The 14,176-nt window shown below is 46.5% G+C and overlaps 1 protein-coding gene across 1 annotated transcript; it reads left to right on the top strand.

The window, feature by feature from the left end:
- Nucleotides 1-226: 226 nt before the first annotated feature.
- Nucleotides 227-13,486, top strand: wbp1lb (WW domain binding protein 1-like b). Its single transcript, XM_076038635.1, has 4 exons — nt 227-743; nt 5,410-5,512; nt 6,701-6,862; nt 10,223-13,486. Exons 1-4 carry the CDS (start codon nt 657-659, stop codon nt 11,059-11,061), a joined length of 1,191 nt encoding a protein of 396 aa, XP_075894750.1. The 5' UTR covers nt 227-656; the 3' UTR covers nt 11,062-13,486.
- Nucleotides 13,487-14,176: the final 690 nt, after the last annotated feature.

Genomic DNA, 14,176 nt, shown 5'->3' with positions numbered 1-14,176 from the left:
CATAGATAATCCCTTGATAACAAAACGTCCAAGAATACAGATGTATTTATTTTGGGTGGTCACTGCTCTGCTGTTATGACCTCACGCACGATCACTTTCTGTTTGTATGAGTTGATCCAAAAACAAACAGGAACGGGCTGCGCTCGGCCGGGTGCATGCGGAAAGGCGAATTTTGGACATGTGTGAAGTGGCGAAACCCTCGAAGAAAAACAAGGCCACGCCTGGAGACGCACCGACCGCTGATTGGCCGAGTCACCCCCCAGCTGGCCCTCGCTGGCCAATCGCGGCGCAGTCCGCGGGCCTCACTCGCGAGCCACTTAACTGAACACCCATCACGTTGCGCACATGTATCGGGTCGAGGTGACCACGCCACACCCAGACAGACGGACAGACAGCCGAGGCTGGGTGCCTGCGCCGGAGCAGCGGCTTGTGTAACAGCTGTACTGCGAGCCAAGTGGCACCGACGGCCACCAGTTGCGCCGCTGCTCTGCTCCTGTTGACATGTCCAGGACGCCGAGGAGGCGGCGCGTCCACCGGCCTTGCGGCGCCTGAGGAGCAGAGTTTTGTTTCCCTTTCCTTCTTCTTCCTTCACCACCACCTCCTCCGCTCTAATTTGCTCGCCGAACGTCGCTCGAACGCCTCTGCTTTCATGAGGAATGAGAGGCGTGTGTTGGGCTCTGAAAATGGGACTGTTTTTGCACGCTGTCGGCTCCGTCCCCCCCACCGAGTCCGCAGAAGAGAGGGTAAGGCTCAGTCACAAACACGACCACTGCCTCTGCCTCTGCCGGGGCTCGCAGCTAGTTAGCTAGCCAAGCCAGCGAGTTAGCAAGCGAACGACGAACGGCTGACGTGAAAACACGCCACATAATAGACGCAGCACGGTGTGTTTGGCGTTATTTGGCAGTGACAAGCTACAGCTGTGCTCGGAGCTCGTCAGGAAAACCTGTGCACGCTTGCTAATTGTTGCTAACGGCTAACTTGGCTAGCGTTAATGAAGTTTAAACAGGAGCAAAGGGACACCTGTGGGTCCCGGGCCTCTCTAGTTTGTGTTTATGGTTGACATTTTAACCTCGAGTGAGCTGAACAAAAAAAAAAAAATCGTCCCTTTTTAAAAGCCACATTCAACGCATGACACCTGGCTATGCTTTGGTGTTGTCTATGAAGTTAATCAGCGCAGCTAGTAGCGTTTGTGTATGAAATTGATATCAGAGGTCGCTGCTCGCGCGTTAACGTGATTACAGTCATCTGGACGTTCGAGCCCGTGAAATTAAAGTTTAACTGTTTGTACGAAGATTCTCTTTAAGCACTGCTCAAGTAAAAGTATAGTCTCCAGGCCTTCACTTTTTATTTTTAATGTGCGCCTTCCACCTTAATGGCAGGATGATGCAGTTGTGACAAAATATCAATAGAGTTGATATCTTGATTTCACTAATTGAGTGGTTTGTTTTGCTTTCGCTCCTAATAATTTAGTTTCATTCTGTCTTGGCTTTAAACCATACGATGTTTTGTTAAAAGCAAAAGTAAAAATATATGCCAAGGGAATGTTTTGACTTTCAGAATCAAGAATAGCCTTTATTGTCACTGTAGCAGTAAGATGCTTTACGAGTAGAGCGGTGCTGTGTGTGGGCTTTTGCTCCATTCATTGTCCTAAATAACTTGGCGTATACTCATATTTGTTTAATTTTAAGTGAGGGAAGTAAGAATATACAAAGACACAACACTGCAAATTAATTCAAAAGTCTTTCAAAGACACTATGTGGCTGAAACCATGCTCTGTTGCAGTACCATTTATTCTTTCTACAGATTCAGTCAGATTTTTAGGATGACTTTGAACCACGTAGGTGTCAGTTTAACTACAATTGATTTTAAATAGTGTGAAAATAGATGTTACAATCAAGCTTTATGCTGTTATAGGCAGTCTTCTAACTGCTGCCGACTGCTGTTTGGAATTCCATTGGTCTGAAGAAAGTAGTCATAGATTGCGCAGTAAATTCAAGTTATCACCTTTTCTTTCAGTGTGTGTAAACACATGCTATCAGCCGTGTGTCTGTACTACTGAAGTGTAGTGGGGAGACGTCCACGTGTTCAAGGTTTAAGATCCGGTTGTGGAGTGTTATGATACGAGGGCACAAAGGTTGAAAGTTCTTTGATAAAACGTTCTGTTAATTTGTTTGCAAAAAAAAAAGTCTTGCAGCTCCTGCGAGCATGTGAGGTAATGTGCTGACATTCACAGTCTGCTATCAGTGCAGCCACAGATGCACAAACAGCAGTAGTACAAGGCACTGGAATGCAGTTAGACTTTGCTGCTTTTGCTACACAGAATAGATTGCATGTAAATACGGTCGCCCGTGTGTGCAAAGACGCACAATCCAGCTTGACGTCGGGAAATATCAAGAATGTTTAGTATTGGCGCCTGCGAATCCTGTTTAGTGAGGTGAACAAAAGGCAAAGCTGAGCAAGCACTCTGGGCGCTCACACGTGGAACAGAGTGATAGCCTATCAGGCAGCGAGCTGAATGAAGAGGGAATTGCGAAGCATGGAGTGAGACGGGCGTCCGACCACTGACGTGAAGTTGTAACATGAACAGCCCACATTCTAGTGACTTCCCCCTGTGTTTCTTCACTTCTGCTTGAATATAATATCAAAATAGCTGCTTGCATTTGTCCACCCTGATTGCAGGGTTATGGGTAACCTACTTATTTATTTAGATTCGGAACTGAGTGTTGTTGGTTGACAGAATCTGTTGCCGTGTTCTGCTCCGTGAGTCATTTCTTTGTGCGCGTCGTACTGCAAGAGCAAGATTGTGAAAGTGCGTGTTGCCATGTCTGTGGTCCTTCAACTTTCCTTAATCAAGTAAGATTAAAAACTAAAAAGCTTTGACTGTGTGCCAGGCCTTAGACATGAAGCTGCAAAAACAATCCAGCTGAAAATGGACGTCATCAGTATTTCAGTTACTCAGTCTGCTGCTGCCAAAGAAAAATATTCCAAAGATCCATGGCGGCTCACCAAACACTGCAGTTATTTAACACACGTACAGGTACAGCAAAATAAAAAAAAATATATTTTTAACGGTTTAGTTTTCTAACCACAGTCCAGCGGTGCTGCGTCCACTGGTTACTGGTGTAACACCGTCCTCCCAAGAGGATCAGCGTCAAATTATGGACCAGCAGCACCAGCAGCGCTGGATTGTTGTCATTAAATAATTACTGTTTGTGCAAATCAGCGTGAAAAAGTCATGTGGTTGGATATAAAAGACGCCGACCCTCCAGGGGCCGCTGCCTTCGGCCCAAAGTTCCTTGGACTGTCGGAGATGTCGGTGGCGGCGCTTCGCTCACTTCAGTCCGCACGGCTTTGAACGAGCGTCTTTCTTTGGCAGAAGGTCACAATAATTAGTTCCAGGTCGTCGGGCCGCATCGCATGGGCTCACCGGATCAGTGTCCCAGGTCGGCGATGAGAGGATGGGCTGTGTCTGTAGCAGCGGCGGTGAGGAGCTGCCAGTCAGAACCTGGAGCCGTCTCCAGCGCCGGGGGAACTTTTCCTCTTTCAAGCGTGTCGCCGTGCGCTTCTTTCGGCAGCTCCTTATTATCGCGGGAGATTATTTTCCTAATGCCATCCAAAAATGCCTGGAGTCGTGCAACCAGATAGGCCTCTAATCTCTAATCTGGCGTCGGATAAGGGAGGGCCGTCGCATCGCCGCCTTGATCCCCGTCGGGATGCAGGACGGAGGAATCTCCACCGTCGACTCATCACTGAGGAGTTTGTCAACTGGCCTTTGTTTTTTCAGGGGTCTTGATGTCCCTTCATTGACTGATCTGACGCTTGTGTTGAGTTCTCACCTTCTTCCAACTACAGAAGTTGCTGACCCGTCCACAAGGCCGTTTCCACGTGCACATCAGTGGTTTCACCGTCAAGGACAACAGAAAAATCCTGCACTTTTTGTGTGTGTGTGTGTGTGTGTGTGTGTGTGTGTGTGTGTGTGTGTGTGTGTGTGTGTGTGTGTGTGTGTGTGTGTGTGTGTGTGTGTGTGTGTGTGTGTGTGTGTGTGTGTGTGTGTGTGTGTACTGAAACTAAAAGTTCAGTTTGTTTTTTTCTATAAGTGCAGATAAGAGCTGTGAAGGAATTCATGATATGATTCAGGTCAGCCACATGCGATAGCAGCACTTTGGTTGGTGCTGAGAGTTGTTTGCGTTGCGTTGCGTGTGTCAGTGCGACGTTGCTGCGTCTCACTTGCTTATTGTGTGTTATTGTAAACGCACAGAACCGTGGCGACACCTTGTGGCTCATTATCGCCCGGAGGCCCAGTGAGGAGCTTCCTTCATGCCTGGTCTTGGAAATTTCCATAGAGCAGTAGAGCATGACCACTGTTTGGTCTATATGTTTGTGTGTGAAGGGTGGACAGGGAGGGAGGGAGGGAGGGAGGGACAGAGAGGCGGAGAGAAAGTTTGAAAAGTATTTGTCTGCTTTCTGCGGCGGCGCTGACGACCCTCCACCTCCAGCCAGGCTGCTCGTGTGGGACCCGCCAGTGCTGAACCACCATGGCTCGCTATCTGGGAGCCAATCCGGTAATCTGCAAGGAGGGAATAAAGCATCCATCCGCTCGCTAATCATGAAACTGAATGCAGAGCAAAAACATCCGGAGGACGATTCTGGGAAAAAAACATTGAACTTTTTCTCACGACTGCATCGTGGCGGCGGCGCTGCTCTCGTGTCTCTTGGCAGCGTGTTGCTTGTGAGAGATTAATCAGGTTAACTTTTGATCTGGCAGTGCTGCTAGTTACTGACGGTGGAGCAGATTAGTGAGGTGGCAACTACTTGTTTTCTTTAGAAAGTGCTTTCAGCTCCTCTGAGGTGGAGGTGAAGATGGTGCTTTGACATTTTTAATTCAGATATTTTTACTTCCTCTGAGCCTCACAGAATCTCCTCAGTTCGCTGATGTGTTTGTTTGGAGAATCCGTATTCAGCAGATTCATCTCCAAGTGCCAACATTTTTTTTAAGATGCAAAAAACTCTAAGAATTTCTTTTTTTAAATCAACAATATTTTGTGTTTGACTTCTTCTTCTTCTTCTTCTTCTTCTTCAGGGTTTTTCTTCTACTTCAGGTTCAGGGAAATCTTTGAGATGATTCTTATTTTTTATTCTACAGTGGTTTCAAATACAGCAATATTGACTCTTAAGACTTCCACATAGACACTGCGCTCTCTACTGCAGTCCGGAGGGAACTCTTGTTTTCTACTGTTTCCTAGCCAGCAATGCTCTTGACTCATGGCCGTGCTGTCTTGAAGTGCGTCACGCCGCCGCGCTACCTGATAGTTTTTTTTGTTTTGGTTGGTGTAGCGTCTCGAGGTGTTTCACTGCTTTGAAAGTGGAGATGTTCAAAATACATTCCCCCCCCCCACTTGTCTCCCGCAGAGCCTCCTGCACTGTGACGGCGTGAACAACCAAAGCTACATCTGCGAGTCGGGACACTGCTGTGGCGAGTCTCAGTGCTGCAGCTACTACTACGAGCTCTGGTGTAAGTGTCCCTCTTTTCTCCTCGTGCTTTGTCTTTGTCTTCAGCCTTTTGTTTTTTGAGCAAAACACACACGATATTGTCTTCAAGCTCCTGCCGTTGGTACGTAAAATAAGTAATGGGAGGTCAAATATCAGGAATTAAATGATAAAAAGAAAACTATTTGAGTATAAAAAGAAAGTTGGATGCATTTTTTTTTTCAGTGATTCTGCTGCAGAATCCTCCTCAGCTGCAGACCCAGGGTGGAAAAATACATACAACAGCTGAGTGGTGTTAATGATAGGTTAGAAGTGTGGTTGTACTTGTCCACTATTGTGTACAAGCATGGAAAAAGTATAATTTGTTTGTATCTTAAATCTTCCTAAGTTCCTCAAATTATTTTTAGCCTGAATGAGTTCTTTGATCGTCATAATGCAGGACTGTTTCAGGACAGTCATTGTGTTTGTTGCCCCCCAACCCCCCCATTAATAGTTTTTGCAGTTTACATGACTGCTATTTGATCTTGGTGTCCACCTGGACATGTTCAGGTCCCAGTCAGGCACCTGTTGGTAGCAGAAGCCCAGAACAAGAGTCAGTCACATCAGCAAAGCAGAGATGAGCTGTGAGGCCTTTGCAGAGCTTTGGCAGATTTTTCATGCTTGCAACACTCACACTCACACTCACACTCACACACACACACACACACACACACACACACACACACACACACACACACACACACACACACACACACACACACACACACATGGCTCTGCTGCTCTTTCCACACATGCGTGTTCCTTACATATGCCACCGATGATAATGGAAAAGACCGGGTTTATACATACATTTTATTATTTTATTTAACTTTTTGTGCTAAATTTGTCTCTCATATTTCCATTTGAAGGTAACGAGTTACCCAGCATCTTCACTCTATATGATGCATGTCCAGTAGGGGCACCGCTTCAGCAGTTTACAGTCTAGTTGAGAACTCGTTGAATAGCCACATATTGTTCTCGGCCACTCACGTCTTGCCATGTACTTTTTGTTTTTTATGCAGCAATTGAGATTTTCTCACACATCCCCAAGTTGGCGTGAGGAGCATCGTCCAGCTGTCTTGTTGCAGATGCATTGTTGTGCCGTAAGATTAGAACGTCCTCACATCCTAACGAGCTGAGCTGCGGTGTCTCCCCCCCCCCCCCCCCCCTGCAGGGTTCTGGTTGGTCTGGGCCATCATCTTCATCCTGAGCTGCTGCTGTGTGTGTCACCACCGCCGCACAAAACACCGGCTGCAGCAGCAGCAGCGGCAACACGAGATCAACCTCATCGCCTACCGGGAAGCGCACAACTACCCCTCTGTGCCCTTCTACTTCAGTAAGAGCCCCCGACACAAACACAAACACAACGTGATGGAACCTGGCGAGAGCGGCGCAATTAGCGGCCACCCTAAAGCGTTATAAATACACGGGCCCCGCGTCGGGACAATGCTTCTGCGACTCGTCGTATTTACTGTTCTGCAGCCGTCTCAGCGCTCCCTCCTCGCCCTCTGTTTGTGGCCGGGACGAGCACAAAGTAAACCACCCTAAGGCCCCGAACACAGTGGCAGATTGTCTGGTAAACACGGCGTCCTGCTGTGATTCTGCAAATATAACTAACCATTGGGCTTAACATTCAACAGACACACATGAGGACATACAAGTTTGTGTGTTTGGCTTGGCAATGAAAGGACACTCGCTAGCAGGAATAATGCTCATGGTTCGTGCAGGCAGTTAGCAGTTAGCCAGTCTACTCCAACTATGTATCTGGTGATATCAGAGTCGCTTCTCTGGTCATATCGACTACATGGATGTATAAAGGAAAAGCTACACACACGCAAACCGTATCCTCCTGCAGAGCGGATATGCAAGCTACTGTTGATTAGCTTAGCGATCGCTCGCTAACAGGAAAACGCGTTAAAGTAAACACCGAGATATTGTTGTTTTTGTTAACATTTTATTATTCATTAGACTCTTATTTATTTACTCTATGCAACACACGCTTGAGGTTACACTGTTACCAACCTCTTTGAATTGTTTCTACAGGTCCTGGCGTCTCTCTTGGAGGTGCTTTGATAAATTTGTCGTGTTCGCTACTTTTGTCCACACAGTTCTGTGGCATCTCTCGCATGTTGGCTTGCGACTGTCCTTTGGCTTTCCTTGTTCATCCGCACCAATCCAAAGAACCGGCAGCTTACACATAAGCGCTGTTTGAGTGCGTGCGTGCGTGCGTGCGTGCGTGCGTGCGTGCGTGCGTGTGCATGCCAAGCAGGCAGATAGAGTGTCGATATATTGATACTTTTGAATTGCTTTTATTTTTCAGAATCGATATTTAATCGCTAAATCGATATTTTTGACATCACTAGTCAGACGAGATGAGCGGCTCCTTTTTGTACATCCCAATGCAGTGTTTTCAACCTTTTTTGAGTCACGGCAAATTTTTTTAATTGGAATAAATCCCATGGCACACCACCATGCAAATGACACCAATGACTCTTTTTAGCCAAATAGTAATGCATTTCTTCTCACTCAATGTGAAACCTGGGCCAGTTCAGATGCCCACAAAGCTGACATCCTGGGAGGAAAGTAGGCTCACATTCATTTTAAATCACACTGTGACTTTACCGTTCCACAATAGAATGTTCTTGTTTTAGACCATTTGAGTGAAATTGGGTCATGTTTCGCGGCACACCTGACGTCAGTGTACTGCAGCACAGCGGTTAAAAAAACACTGTCCTAAAGAAACAGTTGTGCTGTCAGCTGGCTGCTCTCACCCAAATAATAAAAACCAGCATCAGTAAAAAAAAAAAAACACCCCACTCCCTTCTCTCATGGTCCCATTCTCAAGTGTCAAACTCACCGCTGCAGCGCATCTAACGTCACCGTGGGCTGGAGCTGCACAGGAAGTGGAGCAGCAGCTGTAGCAGTGCAGACGGATGCGTCCTCGTCGCTCTGGCAGCTGCTTTCACTGCTGCGTCACCTGAACTCTGTGCCGGAGTCGTCCATACGTCGCCATTCTCTGCAGTCAGAAACCTTGACTGGCGAGGCAGTGGCACCCGCCTCAGGTGGTCAATGTTTGCTCTGAGAAGAACCCGCGGCTCCGTGCGGCGTCCCGGCCTGCTGCTGTTTGCGTGCCCCACTTTTAAATAAAAAAAAATAACAAAACGCGCAGCTTTGCTTTTCTGGCTCCGTGCCAGCGTTCCAACACCGTCCCAGTCCTGCAGCGACCGTTGGCGCACGTCTGACCCAGAAACCAGCGGGCTTGGTCACATTTCTGCCCCCATTGCTTTAGGAATGCCCTCAGGAGGTCTGGGTCACATTTAAATGGTCGGGAAGTCGGTGGGTTCTTTAGCTTTGCCCATTGTGTGCAGTGTTGTTGGGATTACTCCATAAAAGTAATCCAGCTACAGATTACTCCTTTTAAAGGTCATCTAATTACTTCTTCAACTACTTAGTTTCAGAAGTAATCAATTATTAATTACTTTATCTTTTTTAACTAAAGTAAGAGTTGCTCAGGACTTTGGAATGAACTTTATTAAAATGCAAAATTTGCAATTGCAAATATTGCCTCTGTCCTCTGAACGTGAATGAATGTGTCACAGAACAACCTCATGTACAGCACAGGTGCCTTTTGCACAGCCCATATTAACATAAATGGAAGCACAGTAGTTGGAAGATCTCTGCTGTGCAGAGCACTGCTGACTTACTTGTAAACATGGCTTTCAACAATTTATGTTTATTTATTATGAGGTTGGAAGTGGAGAACGTCTTGATTCCTGCACATAACGTACAACGAACCACAACATTCTTTGATTTAGACGAGATGAACTCAGGATAATGTTCGTATTTCAGCTATCGAAGGCAATCGCTGGTTTTTCTTTTGCCGGCGCCATGCTTGTTTTGGTGCGTCGTCGCACATCAATGACGTTGCCTGCACGGCTGCATCGTCAATCTGCGACATCGTTGTTTTTGGTTGTTTTTCTAAATTGCCGGCATTTTGTGGATAGTCAGACATTTTTAGCTTGTCAAAATATTTTTGGAAAAGTAATGGAATCGTTAGTTCATAAAGTAATTCTGATATAATTACCAGTTTTGCCACAGTAATCCCGTTGCATCACTCCGTTATTAAAAGAGTAGTTTAATTAAGCCCCAATTCCACTGGCCAAAGAACGTGGCGATGTTCCGCTACTAATCGGCATTTGGTGGCGGTGGAATCGGACCACCGAGCCGCGCTGTTCCGCGACAAAACGGGTCAAACAACCCGGCAAGCGACCCGGGTGACGATCGGCACCGATCGGCCTGCGATGGAATCGGGACACCCGGGACGTCACCACCCTTTTTACCTGCCGCACGGGGTGACGTTGAGCGTCACGTGCGCTAAATCATAAGATCGCGCCAGTCGCGGCGTAGACCAAGCACTGACGCGAAGGTTTTCCATCACGTTCCATCAGCGCTGGATAATTGTTGATTGTCGTCTGGCTGGGTTTGGTGCGTGGAGAAAGACCTCAATGCCGATCGATTCCTAATTATAGTAATTACTAATTACTAACTAATTATAGTAGAGAAGAGTCTTTACAGTAGTGGATTACTTGGTAATAGATTACTAGCCAACACGCATTGTATACGTTTTTGTCTTTTTTTTTTTCTTTTTTTTTTAAAAAAAAGCTGTTTTATTCTGTCATCCTTTTTCCCACCTCAGGGTTTCTTCCAAACTACCTCTTGCCTGATTATGAGGAGGTGGTCAACCGGCCCCCGACTCCTCCCCCTCCCTACAGTGCCTTAAACACGGACCCGAGCTCGGTGGCCTCCAGCCCGCTGGCCCCCGAGCAGCAGCAGCAGCAGCAGCAGCAGCAGCAGCCGCAGGAGGGACACTGTCCCACCTCGCCGCCCACCCAGGCCGGCCCGGCCTCCGACGGCCAGTGTTGCAGACCCGGTGGCGAGGAACCGCCCCCCACCACCATAGACATGGGCCCGGAGCCCGATGACAAGCCCGCGCAGGCGCCGCAAGACTTGGGCCTGATCCTGAGCCGTGGGGGCGGCGGGGGCCTGGAAAAGAGGAGCGAGGGCGGGGACGACTCCTGCAAGGACCCCCTGCTGAAGGAGCCGTCGGAGGTCGGCGCCGTCAACGACAAGGAGCGGCTCCCCAACGGCAGGAGGAGGCGCTTCACCGGAGACTCGGGCATCGAGATGTGCGTGTGCGGAGTACGGGTGGGCGGCGGCAGCAGCAGCGGTCACGGCACCAGCGGGAGCAGCGGCCAGGAGGACAAGGAGACCAGGGAGCTGGAGACGCTGCTGGGGGGCGAAGGTGATGAGGAGGAGGAGGAGGAAGAGGACGAGGACGAGGAGGAGGGCGACTTCTGCCACAGCTGCGGGCAGCGAGCCTCCTTCAGCCTGGAGGACGAGCAGGCTGTGGGTGCGGCGGAGCGGCGCTGGGCGCGAGGAGCCCTGCCGCCGCCACCGCCGCCGTCGGTGTGTCTCCTCCTCCACACCATCAGCGAGCAGGAGGGGCCGCACCACAGCACCGAGCCGCAGGGCTGACCGGCTGGCTGGTGGGCGGGCGGGCTCGGTCCGACCGCTCAGCCCTACTCTGGGTTTTGACTGTTTGTGATGTGAAAGCAGGTGCGGCAGCGAGAGGCGGAGTCTCTGGTGAAGAATAATACTTGGACTCCAGCGTTGGGAGACTCCTCCTGCTCCTCCCACACTGGAACAGTGGCCTTAACCTGTGTATTCCCCTGATGCAGTCAGACAGTCCCTTCACGGCAAGTGGCAGTCGACTCCATACACTACACACACACACGCGCACACATGCACATCCGTGCCAGACAGACCAGGTGACTCAACCATTTCCTGCTCTGCAGCGGCTCTGCAGCGGCTCTGCAACGCTGCCCCCTGCAGCCAGGAAACTGCTAACGAGAAATTCACCTGATATTTCGACATTTTTCTTTTTTTTTCTTTGCTGTATGGGTGCCGTGTGTTTGCACAAACGTGATACTGTACAGGGACTCCTGAACAAGACTGCGTGAGGCGTCGCCTTAGACTTTAGCTTCTGAAGTGCTTTCTCAGTGATGAAAGAGAAAAAAAAGCCGCTCTGCCTTCTTGTTTTTGTTGTTTCTCTGCAGCTGACATGCGAGTGGTAGAGAGACTAAAGTGCATTAATACTTTTTTTTTTTTTTTCCTGTAAGCAGTTTCACTTTGCACAAAATGCACATTTATCTACAAGTATAAGCTTAAACTAAATCCAAACAGAAAAAGTGCTTATTTTCATGAATCCGGTCCTTTATTGCAAACTCGATGTTTCCAGTCAGGGTCCTGTTGCAGCTCCGCAGAGACGGTGGACCTTTGAATCAATTGAAGGGAATGCAACACGTTCACTTTGTACACAATCGGCGAATCAGTGAATGTTTTTCTGTAGCACGCGACTGTCCAAAGCATTTGTCCGTTCTGAAGCTTCATTGAAGCCAAGAGACTATGAGAAAGCAGGTACCAAAACCAATTCAATAGATAGCAAAGCTTCTTTTTATTTTTTAGAGAGAGATTTTAGCTCATCAAACATCAGACCTCAGAACTAATGTGTTGTTACTTCAGTAGACTTCCACCAGCCACAGTGTATTCTGTCAAACCATGTTTTTGTAATACTAGATCATTCTTATGGCATGTTTTGTAATACTCAGTATAAATACATTTATAACATCTTCAGAAATAGTCCTTTAAGACAGGCTTAATCAAACTTTTAGATCTGTATTATTTCTATTAAAGCTCCCAATGTTTGCTCACAGTGTCTGTTGCCAGTCAGAAAATCCCCCAGAGATGAGAACAAGTCCATCCTTTGCTTCTTTGGCTTCTTCTGCCTTCAGAATGTGTGCGTGCGCTTGCACATGCACTTCTGACAAGGCTGAATGAAGCATCAGAGATGGCCGGAAGCAGGTCATTTCTGCAGGAGGCTCTTAACAGGGGGCTAAATACACAGTTTTCTAGTTTTCCATAGATTGACTTGGTTATTTAATTGTGTGAGACAGCTCAGCTGGAGTCTGGGACGTAAAACAATAGACCTTTTTTATAAGACACTAATTATAAACCACATAAATGTCCTTGTCCAGTTAATTGGAAGCAAAATGGTCCTATGGTCGAGAAAACACGTTGTCCAACTTGTGTTTAGGTAATAGATTAATAATTAACTTGATATCATTTGTTGTATTTCAAGAGCAGGATAAGAACAATCGGCAAAGACCATCCTATAAAGAAAACTTTAGCGGTTGTATTCATCCCTAATGTCTGCTTTTCTGTTGTAATAGTCAGTGAGATAAACTCAAAGTACCTGCAGACACAATCCAGTCACGCCTGGTTTCCAGGAGAAATGCACACATTGCTACTTTGGCAAAGCACAACTGTACAAACCTTTCTGGAAGATTCTAACCTGTGCCCTTTAACGTTCTAGCAAAGGATATCTGTAGCTCAAGTTTAATATTAGTGTGACATATCCGCATCAGCAGTATAATGACGACAATGCCTAAACATTTCAAAAGATTTTGTATGTATTAATTCTCTCTGTTTGATAAAATTCATTCTGATTTTTTTTCATTGTACTACCATGTTATTGAAACTTAATGAAAATTTAAAACCACTTCATATCTGCAGATTGTGCTTAGATGTCATGTGAACCAAATAGATGTTTCATTATCTTTATTGAATAAGCTTTTTATTTTATTTTTTCCACCATCCAATTGTCAAAATTGAGCTGTCGAGGAAATCTTGTCTAGGAAGGACACAGTTCAATAACTGTACAGTTATTAAATCAACAGCGAGATCAGGGGCCTTCTGCCAAAGATGCTTTTTTTTTCTTTTTTTTTGTCACCGGTGTGTGCCAAGTCCGTGTACACACAGAGTTTGAATGTTCCAATCATAAGCCATTTATTTTAACAACCAATGCAGATGTATCTTAAATAAAAATGTCTTTTAAATTCAAGATGGCTTTTCTCTTGTCCTTGATAAGTGATTTTTGTTGTTTTATTTTTCAAAGCGCAGCATTTTAGAGCGCACCTTGTGGACAGAAAGCCAAATGCAAACAAATGAATCTCAGTATTTTAATAAAAATAAAATCAGAGTCATCACCACGCTAGATATGAGAGATTTATGAGACAGTTCAATGACCTGCCCCCAGAAAGCTGTCCGCGTCATCATTACTCAGCAAAAATAATTTGATTTCAATTCAGTTCACATTAAGATTGAACAAACCTGTTTTGCTCAGATATGTACTGCAACTGAGAGGAAAAACTCAATGTTATCTTTCTAAATCATACATTTTAGTCATGGAAAAACTGACCCTCACAAGCATGTTGGAGCAGGGCGACAACAACAGGTAGCCATGATTCAATAAAGACTCCTATCTCGTTAGCAGTTTTATTTTAACCCTATTCACTTTTTTTTTTACATGTGGTAAACTTTGCCAAAACTAAAAGGAAAAAAAATAATACTGTTTAGATTCAAAGTATGATTTGCGTTTTATTGCGAAGACATATCTGCAGAAAGAGGACAGGGCAGAGGTCAGTAAGTCAGCTTCTTGATTGTTCTAGAAACAAAGAGCTTCGTCATGCTGACAACACTGTCCACCGAAAGAGGAAAGACAGTTTAGTGGATTAATATTGACATTTTGCAC

Source organism: Nelusetta ayraudi, unplaced genomic scaffold (genome assembly GCF_046127955.1).
Source record: "Nelusetta ayraudi isolate G7.1 ecotype Tasmania unplaced genomic scaffold, CSIRO-AGI_Nayr_v1 ptg000004l, whole genome shotgun sequence".
In the NCBI taxonomy this organism is placed as follows: domain Eukaryota; kingdom Metazoa; phylum Chordata; class Actinopteri; order Tetraodontiformes; family Monacanthidae; genus Nelusetta; species Nelusetta ayraudi.
Note: the sequence above shows the minus strand (reverse complement) of the source record. Positions and strands in the feature narration are given on the sequence as shown.